The 18531-nt window shown below is 33.7% G+C and overlaps 1 protein-coding gene across 3 annotated transcripts in view; it reads right to left on the reverse strand.

Moving 5' to 3' along the window:
• Nucleotides 1-5526: 5526 nt before the first annotated feature.
• The window catches only part of SEMA3D (semaphorin 3D), a 194356-nt gene continuing 181351 nt past the window's right edge, over nucleotides 5527-18531 (reverse strand). For all 3 annotated transcript variants that reach the window (XM_050785240.1, XM_050785241.1, XM_050785242.1), the window contains 2 exons: nucleotides 17395-17534; nucleotides 5527-9875 (listed from right to left, as the gene is read on the reverse strand). In XM_050785240.1, the coding sequence (XP_050641197.1) occupies nucleotides 9450-9875; nucleotides 17395-17534 (566 nt within the window). In that variant the 3' untranslated portion in view covers nucleotides 5527-9449. The remainder of the gene's footprint in view (nucleotides 9876-17394; nucleotides 17535-18531) is intronic.

Here is an 18531-nt window from a genome sequence, read left to right on the forward strand (position 1 = left end):
AGTCGATGATAGAAATTAACTTTATTATAATAGTTTGTGTAAAAGTAATTGAGGTTCTTATCATTACTGTTAATGGCAAAACCACAATTACTTTTGCACCAACTTAATATTTTGCTGTTAATGGATCAAATATGTAAATATATCCAATATGCCTAATTCAACTACATTTTTGAGACGATATATGATGGTAGAAAATGGATGAGAAACTGTTATAATTTTGGTTTGGTCTCATTTAGTGCTGAGATTTAAAGTTCTAACAGAATTTTTTCAAGAAGACTATATCTAAGACTTTGTGCTCTTTAAAGTAAATCAAACAGAAAGATAATAGGAAAAAATAATTTAAAATATTTTTAACCCAAAACTGTCAGAGAAATCTGTCAATATTTTACTATGCCATGAATTTACATCTTTAAAGCTTTCTTCAAAGACCTCTTCAAAGTTCCTGTGCTTAAAGAAACCATCTATTACAAATTCTATGGGCCCCCCTGTCTATCAGTTTCAAACTGTGTAGTTTATGGCACTGAGTCCACCTGAGTCAAAGCAATTTGACAAAAAAAAGAAAAGAAAAGGAAAAAAAAAAGATCAACAGCATCAGTTTGTAATTGTTTTCTTTAAAACAGATGAGCATTCAAAATGAAAATAGAGCTTCATCAATTTACTAATTGAATTTAAAAATAGGTACATGGGGTAGGAGTTTTAGAAAATGCTTTCATTTGGTGGAATTTTTTCTTACTAGTTTTTACAATAACAAATCATAATTTAAAGAAAACTTATTTTGCAAAAGTTTTAACTGTTTTAGTTGATACAGATTGTAGTAGATATTAAGAATAAAGATTTAGTCCTTAATAAAATTAGTTTCTGATAAAAAAAGGAAATTCATAAACTTTAAGCTCTTTTATACCTTAGAGACATCGCATTGGGGTACAGAGAAATTAATGTTGACTTACATCAACATATACACTAATTTTAGCACCAAGTTGACCATCCCTTTCTGTTTATGTTCATTGCATTCCCTACTACATTGCTTCTGTCATCTGTAGGCCAGAAACCACAAAATAACCCCAACTTTCATTTTGCCTGAACACCAAACCGATATATAAAACTGCCTACTGGATACTCCTCAAATCTTCTCATACTCATAGAGTTCAATGCTGAAACCATGTTCTCCCAACCCCATCCTGTTTCCCCCACTGTACTTCCTCTTATTTTTAAATGACACTAACATCCACACAGTTGTACACCATGAACATCAAGGAGTCGTTTTAATTCTGTGCTTATTTTTCATATATGAAAATTCTGAAATCTCACTATGCCACTTCTCTGCTTAAAAATACCAAAACGTCTCCCCCGCCTACAGGATTAAATCGCTACATAGTGTGAACAAGAACTTTCTAATAATCAGACCCCTGTCTTCTTGTCAAACTTTCTGTAATTTCCAACACATGAATAAAGTGTGGCAATTCTCACTCTTAGTTTTTGCCATAGCTACTGAAACCAAAGGCTACTTCCAAATATCTTTAAAGACTAATTACAACAGCACAAATTACCACAGGAGATTCAAAGTTTTTTTGTTTATTCGTTTTTCACTGATAAAAATGACCTGCAAGAAAGCTAGAATTGAAACATAATTCAATAGTTGGAGATAATTGTGCAACAGTAATTTATTTCAATATATTAAAAGCGTAGAGAAATATCACCCATTGAACAACCGTTTTCCTGATTCATTCAGTAAATTGGTCTCATTTTCTCCTTATCTATGTTTTTGTACTTTAAACTAATACTCTCAGAATATGCTACCCTATACTTCTAAAATACTTGTTTAAATATTCTAGCTCCGGCGGGGGGCGCGGTGGCTCAAGCCTGTAATCCCAGCACTTTGGGAGGCCGAGACGGGCGGATCACGAGGTCAGGAGATCGAGACCATCCTGGCTAACACGGTGAAACCCCGTCGCTACTAAAAAATACAAAAAACTAGCCCGGCGAGGTGGCGGGCGCCTGTAGTCCCAGCTACTTGGGAGGCTGAGGCAGGAGAATGGCGTAAACCCGGGAGGCGGAGCTTGCAGTGAGCTGAGATCTGGCCACTGCACTCCAGCCTGGGCAACAGAGCGAGACTCCATCTCCAAAAAAAAAAAAAAAAAAAAAAAAAAATTCTAGCTCCTCACTAGCAGAACCCAGTAAAATTGAGAATTTGCAAAGGTCTAAAATCTTGGGCTAAATTTTGACCTATGTCTACACATAAAATTTTCGTTGTGAATTAAAAGTGAAAATTAAATTGATATAGAATCGTTCTTTAAGAAAATAACCATGTGTGAGACCATTTAAAGACATCTAAAGTGATGTAAATATTTCTTCTTTATGCTTCAGGTTACATAAAGAGCATGAGTTGGTTTATAAATTTGATTTGTAAGCCAGGAAAAATAAACTTTATATTTTAAACATTAACCTTAAACAGTATTCAATCTAAGAAAAGGCCAGCTCAGCTGTTCAGAGTCTTCTGGTATATTAAGCAAATAGCTTGATATCCTAGATGTCTTAGGTATTTTCACAACAATATGTTGTTACTTTGAAGACTAGACATTATTCTTGGATCTCTGAGGTCAACCAAGGTCTTAGCTGACATATTTTTAAAATAATCAGGGTGTTCAAGAAAGTCCATGTTTTAAGAGCAACTGGAACTGTATCTACTGTATAGTAGCCGAATGTTTACTATTTCTGTGTTATTCTTTTTTCTCTTTACCTCTCTCTTTGTCTTCAGAATTTACTACTGAGTAATTTGTTCTTTTGTTGAGGTAGAGATACTTTATGTACTTTTTATTTGAACTATTTCAAGCACACAATTATGTTGAAAGTAATATAGAGTACTGAAATTGTAATCTAACAATCAACTTTTTAAAATTCAACTTTTTATTATATTGGGTTTAGATTTTTTTAAAAAAGAATTTTAGGCCGGGTGCAGTGGCTTACAACTGTAATCCCAGCACTTTGGGAGGCTGAGGCGGGCGGATCACAAGGTCAGGAGATGGAGACCATCCTGGCTAACACGGTGAAACCCCGTCTCTACTAAAAATAAATAAACATAAATAAAATTAGCTGGGCGTGGTGGCGCGCACCTGTAGTCCCAGTTACTCTACTTGGGAGTCTGAGGAAGGAAAATGGCATGAGCCCGGGAGACAGAGCTTGCAGTGAGCTGAAATCGCACCACTGCTCTCCAGCCTGGGCGACAGAGCAAAACCCAGTCTCAAAAAGAAAAAAAAAAAAAAAAAAAAGTATTTTAAAAGCTATTGAAACAATTGTAGCTCCCTATGTCCTCATCTTTTCCTTTGATACTTACAGGAAAATTTATTTTGAATTTATTACTTAACTTTTCCAAAAATTGTTTTTATATATTTACTACTTACATATGAGCATATGTACCATAAGCGTTATCATTTGCTTCTTTAAACTTGATATACCCGGGACAATTTTTTTTGCATCCCTAGACTCCTTGATTTTACTTGTTTAACATTATATTTTTGAGATTTTTCTGTTAATACATACAACCTTTCTTTTTTTTTAATTTAAATTTCTGTATCTATTTAGTAAGTATATTTCAAGTTATTCATTCTCCTTTTATTGAACATATAGATTGTTTAGTTTTTCTGTTATAATTATCCTGTAATAGAGTTTCGAAAATGTCTACTACTACACATGTGGAGAAGTTTCTCAAGGGTATATATTAATTGTTAAGAGCTTGTTCTTGAGATAATTATACTCCAATACAGTTAAACATATAGATGAGTATTTTTAAATAATCAGACGGCAATCGGAAACTTTTTTTTTTTTTTTTTTTGAGATGGAGTCTCGCTCTGCCTCCCAGGCTGGAGTGCAGTGGCCGGATCTCGGCTCACTGGAAGCTCCGCCCCCTGGGTTCACACCATTCTCCTGCCTCAGCCTCCCGAGTTGCTGAGACTCCAGGCGCCCGCCACCACACCGGGCCATTTTTTTTGTATTTTTAGTAGAGACAGGGTTTCACCGTGTTTGCCAGGATGGTCTCAATCTCCTCACATCATGATCCACCGGCCTCGGCCTTCCAAAGCGCTGCAATTACAGGCATGAGCCGCCGCGCCTGGCCGGAAACTTTAAAAGAAGTAGTTACTTGTGGTCATAACATTAATCTCAATCCACTAAAATCCAACTTCATTGGATATTGCCAAATCACTCTCCAAGGTGAGTGTTTATGCCAACATATATGTAACGTAAAAGTATACGAGCTTTTGAAACAAACAATAAAGGTATTTTCAACTTCATCTTCTTTGGGCAAGAGTTTTTTTTGACTAGTAAAGCCATGTTAATAAAGACAGCAAGTTGTGTGGTCTTTTACATGCTTTCCATTCTCAACTAAACTAATACATTCTTGTTTCTTCTGTCTTGGGAATTACTTAAGTGTCTTTATGTATTCCAACAAATATACCTGAAATTTTCTCAATTATTAATCTTGTATTTCATCTACAGTAAAAGCTTGGACGTGATCTAGTACCTAACAGCTCTGCTATGGTCTGAATTTTTGTGTTCCCTCTTTCTTCAATTTATACATGAAAATCCTAACCCCCCCGCCCAAGGTGATGGTGTCAGAAAATGAGGCCTTTGGAAGGTGATTAGGTCATGAGAGTGGAACCCTGATGAGTGGGATTATTGCCTGTGTAAAATAGGCCAAGGAGAGCTCATTCACCCCTTCCACTAGGTGAGGACAAACAAGAAGGCATTGTCTATGAATCAGAAAGTGGCCCTAACAAGACACAGAATCTGCCAGTACCTTGATCTTGAACTTCTCTGGCTTCAGAACTGTGAGAAATACATTTCTGTGGTTTATGAGCCACCCAGTTTATTGTATTCTTTTAGTAGCCCAAATGAAGTAATAATTTTTAAGTGTTTTGTGTGAAAATTATTTGTTCTTTTAAAGACTATTAGTGTAATCTTACATTACAAGCTTATCAGTAAAGTCAGAAAACTTGACATTTCTCAACACAGTATCTCTCTATATTATTTGAGTACCATATTTGTAGAACATTATATTATTTATTTGCAAATATTAAATGTTCTTCATGTGTGTCCCAAATTGGCAAGAAATATGTCTGTACAATAAATTTAAAAAATGTTTTTATAAAGCAAAATTAAAGACAATCCACACCTTACTCTTTAATAAATTATACTCCAATACAGCTAAACATATAGCTAAGTATTTTCAAATGATCAGATGGCAATTGGGAAATTTAAAATAAGTAGTTATTTGTGGTAATAACATTTATCTCAATCCACTAAAACCTAAATTAAATCACAATAAAGCTTAGCAATATAATTGTGTCAAATTGGGTGGGACACATTCTTTTCTTTCATAAATGAAATTACTGCGTACTTACAGTGTAAAACACATCTACTGAACATTTCTGAAAATACTGCATCTTATATTTTCTTTAGTCCCATTTTATATAAAAAAATTACCATATTTGGGGTTTAAAAACAAAATTTGCACACAAACCAGTGGTTTTCATAATCATAGAACACTAATGTTTATGTTTTATTATAATACAACCAAAATATACATTTAACAATTTTTAATTATTTCATCTACAAGACTACATTTCTTTTAAAATAGCAAAATTATAAATTCAAAATTGATTGCTAACCACTCACAATACTAGAATTAAATTACATGATTAACTATGGCATCTGACAGATTTTGCCCCTTTCCAAAAACCATCTATCTCAAACACTTCCCATAAATACTTTATACTACAAAATACTTAAATGAGAGGTATAAGTCATGTGTACGATCCTGTCTTTGCACTCCTAATGTATGGAATCTGGGAATCTTAGATTTTATTTGCTTTACCTCACTTGTAAGATGAATTATTTAAAATTGTGATCATTTACGATGATAAAAATACATCTCCTATAAAAACACTTCAAATATCTTTTTTTCTCTTTTTTTTGGTTTGTTTCTAAATTATCCATTCCCAATAAGGCTAACCAATTCCAACATGTTTTTGAAGAAAAATGTGACATTCTAAAGGGAGGCTATTTCAGTTTTGATTTCCACTTGCATTATATAAATAAATATGAAATATAACATTTAAGTTTAAGAAAATCAGTATTTAATGAATGTCCTTTTTATTATTTTGTGGACAGTTGAATGATATCAAGCTGTTCTTGGAAATTTAATTTTGATAATGAAAAGTAAAAAGTGACTACTGATAACTTATTGTTTAGCTGAGGCTGTAAAATTCAGCAGGAACAAAACATACTAGAATATGAAGAACCAAAATACGAACCAAAAGCAAAATTCAAGAGTAAGATCATTTTGTAGCCAGCATATTGTAAAGAGCATTATTTTAGCCAACAGAATGATGAGACTTTAAGAATTTTAATTCTTTAACTACTGTTGTGCCTTTTGCAAATTACTAAGTTTCTCTATGACTACTTTTCCATTTCTTGAGTAATTTGGTTGGTTTCCGAAAGTGTTTATTCAATAATTTGGATGTAGTGTTTTGAGCTCTTTGGAAAAAAGGACTCTACATAAATTAACTAGACTATTCATTTCTAAATAAAATCTTCAAATTTACAATAAATTGAATGTAAATGAATGCAGACATGCAGGATTCTATTTAGCAGCATAGATTGCTGAAATGAAATTCAGAAAATTCAGAAAAGAACACACAAGGCAGTCAAAGACAAAAGTATTAGAGACAAGAAAAATTCAAAAACATGAGTAAACAGGCATTTTAAGATCCCCTCCATAGAGAATCAATTTCTTAGAATATTTGAAACCATTAATTATACTTTTCTTTTTCATTATTTTAAGGCAAATTTGATGACATAGTCAGTGGTAAGGAAGTATATAGTGTGTTTGTGGATTTAATATATTCATATTCTCTCTAAATGTTCTACACAACTAAAAAGCTAAGAAAAAAACACAGTTTAGATATTCTTTATCTTTAAAAATACACATAAATATTTGTCCTCTATGTTGTTTTTTGTGTGAAATTTTATTTTACCTATAATATTTTTAATATATTTTAACTAATTATCATAAACTAAGAGTATTGTATCCAAAGCAGCCAGAATATTAGAGGTGGTCATAAAATAAGTTTCCAAAATTTTGTTTGAATAACTAGGATTAGAAAGAAGTAATTAAAAAATGGTTTGGACATTCAAATTTGGATAGAAATAAAATTTATTTTCATAAGTCAATCCTAACATTTGAGCTTCATGTAATTTTTCCAAAGTCATTCATATTTACTCTCGGACCCACAAATATTTTGAATTTTTTTTAAATTAAAAATATTCCCACTTAATTGCTTTGAGCTCACTATGAGTTCCTGGAACATTTTGTCCAAGCAAATCTATAATTACAAACACTGTTGTTATGCTATTCAATTAGAAGTCTGGTCATGCCACACAGTTCTTCTGAATTACTTTTTAAATGAGTGATTTGTTCTGGTTCACTTTTATTAACATTATTCCTTAGGTTTCCTTACAGTGAAACACCTACAAATATTCATCAGTATAATATCAAAAGGGAATACTCAATCTCATATATCAGTTTGACCAGTTTGACTACTTTGAGATAGGTAACCAATGCAAATAAAATAAATATAACAGAGATAATGCTCTCAACATAAAGCCACAGATTTTGCATTAAGTTGCCCTCTAATCACATGGGTTTCTCACAGACTTTTCTTTCAAGATATGTAGAATGCATGATAAACGAGCAATGTCTGTTATTTAGTTTTCTGAAAAGCTGCCTTCCATGTGAGGAAGTGACTAATTTTTCATTTCACACTATAAAGGGCGTGAAAAGGCAAAACCGAGGAAGGGTAAGGGTTCTGTGTTACAAGAAGGAAAGGTGAGTTCTGCTTAAACAGACAGGAAACACACCATACATAGTCAGAGGGAAAGTCAAATTGAAAACATTTGAAAGTACTAACAAAATATGAAAGATGTTTATGTTAATATTGTGAGTTTGGTTCTTTTTACACGTGGCAGGCTTATTTATTGTTAAATTACTAAAACAATAATACTACCATTAAAACAGATTAACTCAGCAATGCGAAAAAGTTGCGTGAAGAAATGATGTCAAAGAGTTAATTTAACCCTTTCCGTTGTCAAAATTTTACACTTGTTCTGCTATTCAACAAATATATATTCCCACTCCCCAGCAATGTCATTTTCTTAATTCTCTTTGTGTTATATATTGTTTTCTCCTATTCACTGAAACATAATCACAAAATCCAATATACAGGAAAGAAAAAAGGCAGTAAAAAGAAATAATATACAGAGAATGATAAATATTTTTGAGAGAAAATATATGTTGAAATATCATTGGTTATAAATAAAATATGTCTACCCTTCCTATGATTCTTCAGAAAAATTTATTTTTTCCTCAGACTTTTGCTAGCAGTTTGTTATAATCTAGATTTTTTTTTAACAGATGAATTACAAATTGGCAGCTACTTATACTCTAGTGAAAAGAGCTCCATTACATTACTCTCACTTTATTTGTGATTGTTCTTCCTTTTCATGGGGATATGAGTTTTCTCCAAAGACAGAATTTATGGCTGTCTTTCCTTCTGTCTTCTAACAAATCCCATCTGCATGCCTTTCCATCAGGATGCATTATACATCATTATGTTTTCCTTGTTTTATTAAAATATTTTCCCATATCTTATTAAAATATTTATTAGGCATTCTGTCCCTGTAGAGCTTAGCATATATTCTAAAAACACATAACTAAGCACCAACTTGTCTCTGTGAACCTGTTACTCCTGACTAGTCAATAGAAATCCTGGGGGAAACATTAATGCCCTTCAGTAAATCAATGTTGTAGTACACTAAATTTAACCCCTGTGGCCACAAAGAAATAATGCACCTCTCCAAATTCCTATACCATTCTCCAGGAGCGAATGGCTCCCTGGGAAAGTTCCTGTTGATAATGGAAGTAGTCTTAATTTGTGTCTGACCTCTAATTCTCTACCACAAGGTAGCTGGTTCTCAATAGGAATGATATATCTGTTCATAAGAACGTAGCACAACTGCATGGTAAATTCCATGCTTAATGGACATTTGAGGGAATAAAGCACCTTATATACTATCAACTTTGGTGCTTACTTAGCTCAATTATTTACATGACAATAAATTTCAAAACTCAAAACATGGAACATTTACAAATGTAAAGCCCCTATTTTTAGGATAATTCTTATACTTTGCTGGTACAAGATTTGTTCTTGGAAAACTGGTTCAAATGATTTTTTTGCCCTTTCTTATATTCACAACATATTGTCTTAATCAGATTATTGTCTTGTGCCTTAGCAAAACTCCATGGGAAGCATTTATGAATTATTATAAGGGATATACAAAACAGAAGACAGTGTTTTTGCAGGTAAATAATTCTTTTCTTTAAATTAAGTAGAAAACTACGTGGCCACAGCTCTAGGGAGCTCATCCAGGTCTCTGTGATGTCTTCTATTTCTTTTCTTCTTCATTTCCTGCATGTGCTTCCACTTTGGGCCCCCCTTGTTTCGCTGTCTCCGCTTCTCCCTGTGCCACATCTGTTCGCAGTACTGGTCAAGGCTGAAGTTTGGGCTGCTAAGGATTTGGATGTAGTCTTTGTATCTCAACCGTGACTCAGCCAATAGATCCTTGACCTGCCCCTCCTCATGCTCTGCCCTCTGGGTATTTTCCATCTGTTCATTCTCAATGACATTCAAAGTCAGCTTCACTATGGTGTGGATGAAAGTGTGCTCCTGTGCTTTGCAGTAATATATCCCAGAATCCTTCTTCTGCAAACTTCGAATCAGTAGCCCATATTCCGTTTTGATGATTCTTTCATCAGGCTTCAACTGCAGAATTGGAAAAATATAGGTAATAAATTAAAAACAGAGAGACCTAAGAGCAAATGAAAACAGGCTACATAGTTTTACTTAGATGAACCTAAAAGACATATTCACTGTCTCTTTGTCTCTGTCATCAAGCATATTGTCAGCCATAGTTTAAAAGGGTAAAAAAATTCAACTAAAGTAATCGCCCCCAAACTCTATCCTTAATTTTTCACATTTGTATCTTAGTAAGTCTAACAGCCTTTGGAATACAGTTATTTTTTTCTCCCAATTTACAGATAGGAATGAAAAACTGGAAACCATCAAGTGACCTTCTTTACAGAGATTTCATATACAAATTACTATACCAAGATCATAAATTAGCACCTGAAATGTGGAGCAAGAATACAACATTTATAATCATTGTATAGAGAATGAGCTTCAGTCCATGCTACTACCTATAATGTAGAATAGAACAATAATTCCAAGTGGAATTTACTATTTTCCAGATATCACCAAATAAGCTATGTGAGTAGCATATGAAAGCTGTAAATGATGACGTCTTTAAAGTCAAACTCAAAGGTATGGGTATAGTCTTTTGGAAGTTAGAGCTGTAATTGAGTAGGACTCTAGTCAGAAGGTTAGCAACATTGAAAGCTGAATTTCCCTCTTTATTGTGGATTGAATTTTCATACTGTATGTATACGTGATACTTTCAACTGTCATTTGTGGAAATATTTGCCATGCCTTCGTATACTATTACATGGTAATGTGATTTCAAGTGTGAGAAAGCACAATGAACACAAAGAACTTCCACTGAAATGTGATGTTCTCCAGCCTTTGAAGCAATATTACTAAAAGACAATTCTAACATTAAGCTTGCCTGGCCCATGATATGGTGTGAATAATGAATCTATCTTCAGTCAAACTAGAGGCATGTTTACCCACAAAAGAGCCCTGCTTAATGTGGAGTATTGTTGAGTGGCTCAGCATTAAGTGGAATAACAAAAACAACAACAGCAGCTACAAAGAAGTCTGGAAGATTTCCCAGTTTACACATCTGCCCCTGTATCGTAGACTTTTAGATGATGGAAATCAAGGAGGCATAAAGATGGTTAAATTAAATTTATTCACAGTGGGTGGATTGTACTCTGCATCTTTATGTGAAAAATATGTAGGAAAAAATCTCCCCAATTCTAGAAATATGAGAAAAGGAAAAGAAACATCTCTGGCTACCAGCCCAGTTAACTAACAAGTATATGGCAAGCCACCCTCTGTGCCAGAGAAGTGCAGCTGGCGGGGAACCATTTGAGGCCAAAGGCAGGTCACAGCTCAGATCCCTGGTTAATGAGGCTGAATGGTCTCCAGGCCTGCCTTCGCTCTGCACTGAATCCACACCATCAGAGCTTTGTGTGTTTGTTTCTCTTATGTTGCCCATTTGGTAAGCTGGATGTGGTATTCTTTTTCTTATGGATTTATTCTAAAAGCCCAGACATTTAGAAATGCTATTGTAATACAAACTAACTTTGAATTAATTTACATTCTCAGAAACCATAGGAGTCTCATGCCTAAAATAAATGTGATTTGAATTAGGAGAGTTCTAAATGGCCAATCTTAAACAGAAATGACAATGTCAAATTTAATACACTATGTATAATTATTTTTTTCCCCTTAGATAATTTCACTGTATATATATATTTTTAATTTAATACATTTTAGGTCTCAAAATACTAGCTTCATAGCCGAACCTTCTGGTCTCTACTCTGTTTCCTATGATGACTCATTTATCTTCCCCCATTGGTCTCCCATCTATCAAGTTGTGGTGCAGCATATGGTGTATTTGGGGGATTAAAAGCGAAGCTCTTTGAAGGTTAAAATGTGAAGTATTATTAGCAACATTACATACTACTGCCATGCTGCTTGAGAGGTAATATTTTGAAGTCTTTATTACTGTAATTCTTTTAATAGAAAATGGCCTGAGGTTATTAGCATGACAATCAAAGTGGATATCTTCAGTTCTAGTTCATCTCTAGATTTCCTTTACATAACTGGTACTCTTGCTAATGTTTAAATTACATTTAATGTGGCTTTTAGAGATTGTCACAGCTCTGACCAGGACTTTTGATTGTTCTCTTTAATCTTCTGACAGGAAGAAATTATGACTTGATCTCACACATATTGTGCAACACTTCATCATTGCTTTTGCTATTATCTTTTGTATCCTGTTTATGTTGTTGTACTTTGAGGTCTGGTCCCCTTCCATCTTTTTCCCTCTAATTCTGTCCCCACAGGACTCAGGATTCCATAAACACCTGGCATTCCATTATGCAGTCATGATCTTTCAACTTTCTTTTCTTCTGTGGAGTGCTGGATTTGTTCTCTGGTTTTTGACCTACAGATATCATACTTGATTTAATAAATTTTCAGCTTTCTACATCTAACTAATGTCAATTAGATCATTTAACAATTTTTTTCTTGCTAAAATTTCAATAATACGTTTTTAGTAAACTGGCAGCTCTAATAAAAGACATTTTGAATAGATATATTTACAGAGAATGTTTACAATCTAGAGATAAAAATCTGTGACCCAGAAACTAAGTAGTTGATTAACATTTGCCTTTACATTCTCTTTCTCTGTAATGCTTTCATTCTTTGCTGAAATAGGATGCATTATGCAGACTGTATCTCAACAGTGAAATGTCAGCACAGTCAATTTAGAAAATTCAGCTCCTCAACAAAGAGATAGTGTAATCTCTGGTCATTGATTTAAACTCTTGGAATTTTCTCCACTCTAGAAGTGATAAGTAAAAACTGCTCAACTTTACAAATTAAAACCACGTTTGAGCTGGGGTCGACTATCCATTTGCCTAATGTGAACAAGGATAATATATCTGGCATTATTAAATGTAGATCTCCAGTGAAGGGCAATTCATTTAACATGAGAAGAGTAACATGGAAGGGACAAAGGACATTTAAGTATTAAGCAGCAGGTAAAGGTCAGGGACTTTATCTCTTATAATAGCAGTCTAATGGTAGTTCTTTTACAGATAATTCACCTGTGAGTTCTTCCATAGTAAAAGCACTGCACATGCCTTGGAAGAGGTCAGGGCTTCAAAAATATCCCCTTTCTCTAACAGAAAATATTACTAGTGGGAAATTAGGATTAAAAAATAAAGAAAGCTGCTTGTGTGAGAGAATAAATGTCTGCAAAACTGTGGCAAAAATTTTTCTGTATTTAAAAAATACACTGAAAACTTTTCTTATTTAATTTGGAAGAAAGGAAAAGGAACTGGAATAGAATCATTTGTATACATGTTTTTAAATTTATCAGAGTTTACTTACATGACACTGTATATGATCCATCTATTAATATACCACGAAACCAATAATTCATATTTTTAAGCAAACATTAGAAAAAGGAAAACTTGCTAAACCGATGCTAGAGCAATGAGCTCATTATTAAAAAGAAAAATCAAATATATACATACATAAATAACTACTAGATTAATTTACAATCTTTGGGTACATGTAAATATAATATGTAAAATATAAATGTAAAAACTCATAAAATAACTAGAAAAAATATATAATTGCTGTCTGATTGGGGAAGGAGTCTTTTTTTTTTTTTTTTTTTTTTTTTTTTGAGACGGAGTCTCGCTCTGTCGCCCAGGCTGGAGTGCAGTGGCCGGATCTCAGCTCACTGCAAGCTCCGCCTCCCGGGTTTTACGCCATTCTCCTGCCTCAGCCTCCCGAGTAGCTGGGACTACAGGCGCCCGCCGCCTCGCCCGGCTAGTTTTTTGTATTTTTTAGTAGAGACGGGGTTTCACCGTGTTAGCCAGGATGGTCTCGATCTCCTGACCTCGTGATCCGCCCGTCTCGGCCTCCCAAAGCACTGGGATTACAGGCTTGAGCCACCACGCCCGGCCAGGGGGAAGGAGTCTTTAAGCATAACAGGTGAAATATCACAGAGCCATAAATCAACAGATTTGCCTGTATAAAACGAAATGTGTAGGAAAGTCAGAAATTGTCAGAAACAAAAGAAATGTAAAATAAAATAAATGTATAAATGTATAACATTAAATTATTAATATATGTAATATATAAAGGACTTATTACAATTGTTATTAAACAAATATGCCCATATAAAGTAAGCAATGACAGGCAAGACAATTCGCCAAATACAACTGAAGCCAAGAACCAAGACACATAAGAAGGTCAGTTCGCATCCACTAATATGCAAAGAAGTAGCTATTAAGGCAATACAGTTTTCATATTAAACTGGTAAAGATTTTCTTAAATTGTGAACCATAATTTTGCCTCAGGGATTTATAATAGACACTAATACAGTGATTTTTATGTGAAATTAGCAATATGGTGTTGTTTATCAAAATCCACAAAGATAACAAATGTCTTTAACTTATTTTACTTCTAAGATTTTTTTCCTAAGAAAATAGTTAGAAAAGCAGAGAAAGACTCAGATATAACAAAGTTCATTATTATTATTTCAAGCAGGAACATGATCTAGTGAGAGAACACCTGGAATACCTATGGATAACTACGGCATCAGGGTGGGATGTGTGGGAGACAGAAAAAGCATGGTATTGACATTAAATGATAATGGAAAATGCTCACAGTGCAATGGTGAGTGGGAAAAAAAGCTGGAATAGACATCAAAATATTATTTATGCTTATCTACACTTAGTGGCCTCATACTTATTTTATGTGTTACAATAATTTTAAAATCATTTATATTGCTTTTAGAATAAAAATCAAATAAGATCGACAAGTGGAATAATGCAAATATTTGAAGATGTTTTAAAAATATTATTAACATAAACAGAGAAAATATAGTACGGCCTCGTTTACTTATTCAGATCCCAAAAGTTCAACAGAAGCTTGGGGACTGCCAATTGACTCGCTAGTTACAGCATAAACATCATCAATTTTAAGAACAGTTTTATAAGAAAGTCAGCAGATAACTGACTCATGACCTCCCGTACAGCACCCAACTGTGAAACAGCTCAGTAAGGAAATGTTCTCCTCCTGGCAGAGAATAACCTGGTGACAGCCTCTGTGCCACAGGAGATCACGGTCCCTCCTGCAGGCTGTTTTGGAGTGGAGGAAAGATTCCAAACTGTGACCTTATGGGTAAGAAGCAGAAGGCATCCTGCTGGGAAAAATGCTTCAAGTATAATCTGGATATTGCCCTTTTCCTCAGCTCAGGAAGCAGTATTGCATATCCTGGATAATGTGAAACTCTCTATTTACAAAGATAAATGAAAATACCAGTTGAAATATTACAGTGAAGATACTTTTAAGTAAAATTCAATAAATATTTCTGCTCCATTGAAATTCATGGAGCATGGTACCATTATGAATATATAATATACTTTTAAAAGGTAAATTAAAGTAATGCACAGAATTTTCAAGAAAATGCAAGATGTGAATGCAAACAACCACAGGCAAATGTAAGTATCTAGAGCTGAGAGATGAACTCTAGCAGAGGACCACATAATTTTAAAAATCAGATTAAATTTCCCATGAAGAAAAATCCATTTATTAAAGAATTATATTTAACTGAAAAGCAATTATCAAACTTTATTTGCTATGAAATTCAAAATATTGGTTTGTGACACTTAAGATTAAAACATTGCAACATAATAAAAAAATCTGCAAGTTAAAAAATTTCAGTATCGTTCTTTCAACATTTCTAGTAAATGCCTTGTATTTTGAAATTAAATAATCATTTCTGTATCAAATAATATTTCAATATAAAGGTAAAAAATTGAACCCTTAAAATAAATATGCAGTGTAAATATGAATCTGCCATAGTCTTAGGACTTATAGAAGTCAGGAATGATGATGTATCTAGTTTTATTGGTGAAATTTGACTTAACAAAACATGAAGTTATTCTTTTATTTATATATTAAGTATGTAAAGAGTTAACACTTAGAAAAAGTTATTCTTGTAGCTGTTAGATGAAGAGAATGATGTTAAACTCTTCATGTAACAGTATAACTATATCTTTAAATCAATTTCTTATGATAAAATTTGATTTTTTTTACCTGAAGTTTTCTTAACCTCAGCATCTTTGACATTTGGAGTGACATAGTTTTTTATTGTGAGGAACTGTGCATTGTAGAATTTTTGGTATCATCTCTGACCTCTACCTAGTACACACCAGGGGCACCCACTTGGCCACCCACCCACCCAGCTGTGATGTTCAAAAACGTCTCCAGACATAGCCCAATGTTGGTACTCTGGAAACAAAATTACCAGAGGTTGAGATCCACTGTCCTGTACTAATATTTGACTTAATTACATGTACTATTTTAAATGTTTATAGACTTGTCAATAAGGCTGATATTTTAGGGAAATTTGATCTACTTATATAAGAGAGAAACTAAGTGCTAGAGAAGTTACGATCTGCTCATGAATTCTCAGGAGTCAAGCCAAAGGTAGAACTAGTATTTTCTAAACACATGATTAGTACTGTTTCCTGATGCACATGTAAAATACCCTCATTAATAGGGTATCTGTAATTTTACATGCATATTTTATGGTTGTGAGAGCCTCTTTATTGAAATTCTACATTCTCATATGCATTTTTTCACTTAATATTATAGTAACTTTTGAATTTATTTTGTTCACTTAGAAAATTGGGGGCTCAGGAACACTACCAAAGGTTTAAGGACCATGTTTCAACTCAAGATATGTAATTCTGAATCCTGTGTTTTTTCCATTATTCATTACAGTGTCCTTAGTTTAACATGTCTGGATACTTATCTAATTTGCTCATATAATTTGATAAACATAGATATTTCTGTTTTGTTTGTTTGTTTGTTTTTAGATGGAGTCCTGCTCTGTTGCCCAGGCTGGAGTACAGTGGCACGATCTCGGCTCACTGCAAGCTCCACCTCGTGGGTTCATGCCATTCTCCTGCCTCAGCCTCCCCAGTAGTTGGGACTACAGGCGCCCACCACCACGCCTGGCTAATTTTTTTGTATTCTAAGTAGAGACAGGGTTTCACCGAATTAGCCAGGATGGTCTCGATCTCCTAATCTCATGATCTGCCCGCCTCAGCCTCCAAAAGTTCTGGGATTATAGGCATGAGCCACCGCACCCGACCAGATATTTCTGTTTTAATACAACCTCAACATGCTTCATTTCATGATCTAAATTAAACACAATGCGAACTAAAATGTAGTCACTGTGCTACTGTGGGAAGAAAAATATGGTGTTCTTGTTATTAGGGATTTGTTCCTAAATATAGGCAATCTATGAAATATGCAATTTGGAAAAAAAATGTAAAAGTCTTTAAAAAATTCAGTCTACTTTTAAATATATTTTATGAAAACATTTGTGTGAAGTTGGCCTATTCTTATCTAAAAGCTATTGTTACTTTTGGTGTTAGTAAGCAAAACCTTTTTTTTTTTTTTAATCAAATAATGATAAAAGTAGCATACAGCACTAAAAGTTGAACATCTCTCAATCGTACACTATTTCCCTCAAAGTGAGTATTCTTTGATGACAACAGCTTACCTCCTCTCGATGCTCATCCCCTGACCTCTGGATATACCATTTAATAGTTGCTTGTTGGGATTTAGGTATACATTCCAGAAAGGTTGAGTTAAATTCAATGCCAAAAATCACCTTTTCATCAGCAGTTTCATGACTAATGCCTGGAAAGCAAACATGGAATAAGAGATTAACCTTGACCTGATTTTAAAAGCAATGGGAAAACAGACTGATTCAGAACAGATGCCATAGGGAAAGAATCATATACATTATTAAAGAGAAAGGAAATTCATGTTATAATATTGTTACCTGAGACAAATATTACACAATAGATGGATTTTTAAAAATTTATCCCTGTATTGTAATTTTTATTCTTTCATCAATATATTAGCTATTTGCACTTGATTTTAAAAAATAATGTTCATAATATCTAACTCTATATATTGAGATTTTTTTCTTTGAGCTGAATAAATCTTTTGCATCTTTTAGTGCTTTAATACTTTTTTGTTAATATAAAATATAAACAATTTTGTAGATAGTTCTGGAGCAGTTTGCTTTAATTTAAAGGCAATTTCTATCATGAATTGGTCCACAGAGCTGATCAGATAACATAAAATTTTGATATCAGAAAAGTAAGTTATAGTGATCTACGCTTGACAAAATTCTATGATGATGATCATGAGCCAGATGCACTAATACTCAATATCTGGGCCTTATCTGTATTAATCTATCATTTTTATGCTTTTTTATACAGAGGGATATTTTAGCCCAATATACATTTGCTATGAGATAGTTACTGGGATGCTTAAAAGAACAGTGTCTCAGACACCTTATTCTCGTAAATCAATGCACCATCTGAAATACATTCCATCTAGAGTAGCCAAAGGCTGTGTCCCTTGTGTGATCTAAGAGCTCTAGCTCAAATTTGATCAAACAAAAAACGACAGCTGCTCAGCTTAGCCCAAATATGCACTATCTCATCATATATTCAGATATCTCAATTTTACAGATTGGCTTACTTAGCACTATAGAACATCACCTAGAGTAAGGTTTAAAAGACCAAGTGAATCCTAAACCTAAGCATACAAATGATCAGCAATGGCATAAATGCACGTATGTTAGTTAGGCTTCTTTTCAAGAAACTTATTTTGAACTTACTTG

The sequence above is a fragment of the Macaca thibetana genome, chromosome 3 (genome assembly GCF_024542745.1).
Source record: "Macaca thibetana thibetana isolate TM-01 chromosome 3, ASM2454274v1, whole genome shotgun sequence".
Taxonomy (NCBI): Eukaryota; Metazoa; Chordata; class Mammalia; order Primates; family Cercopithecidae; genus Macaca; species Macaca thibetana.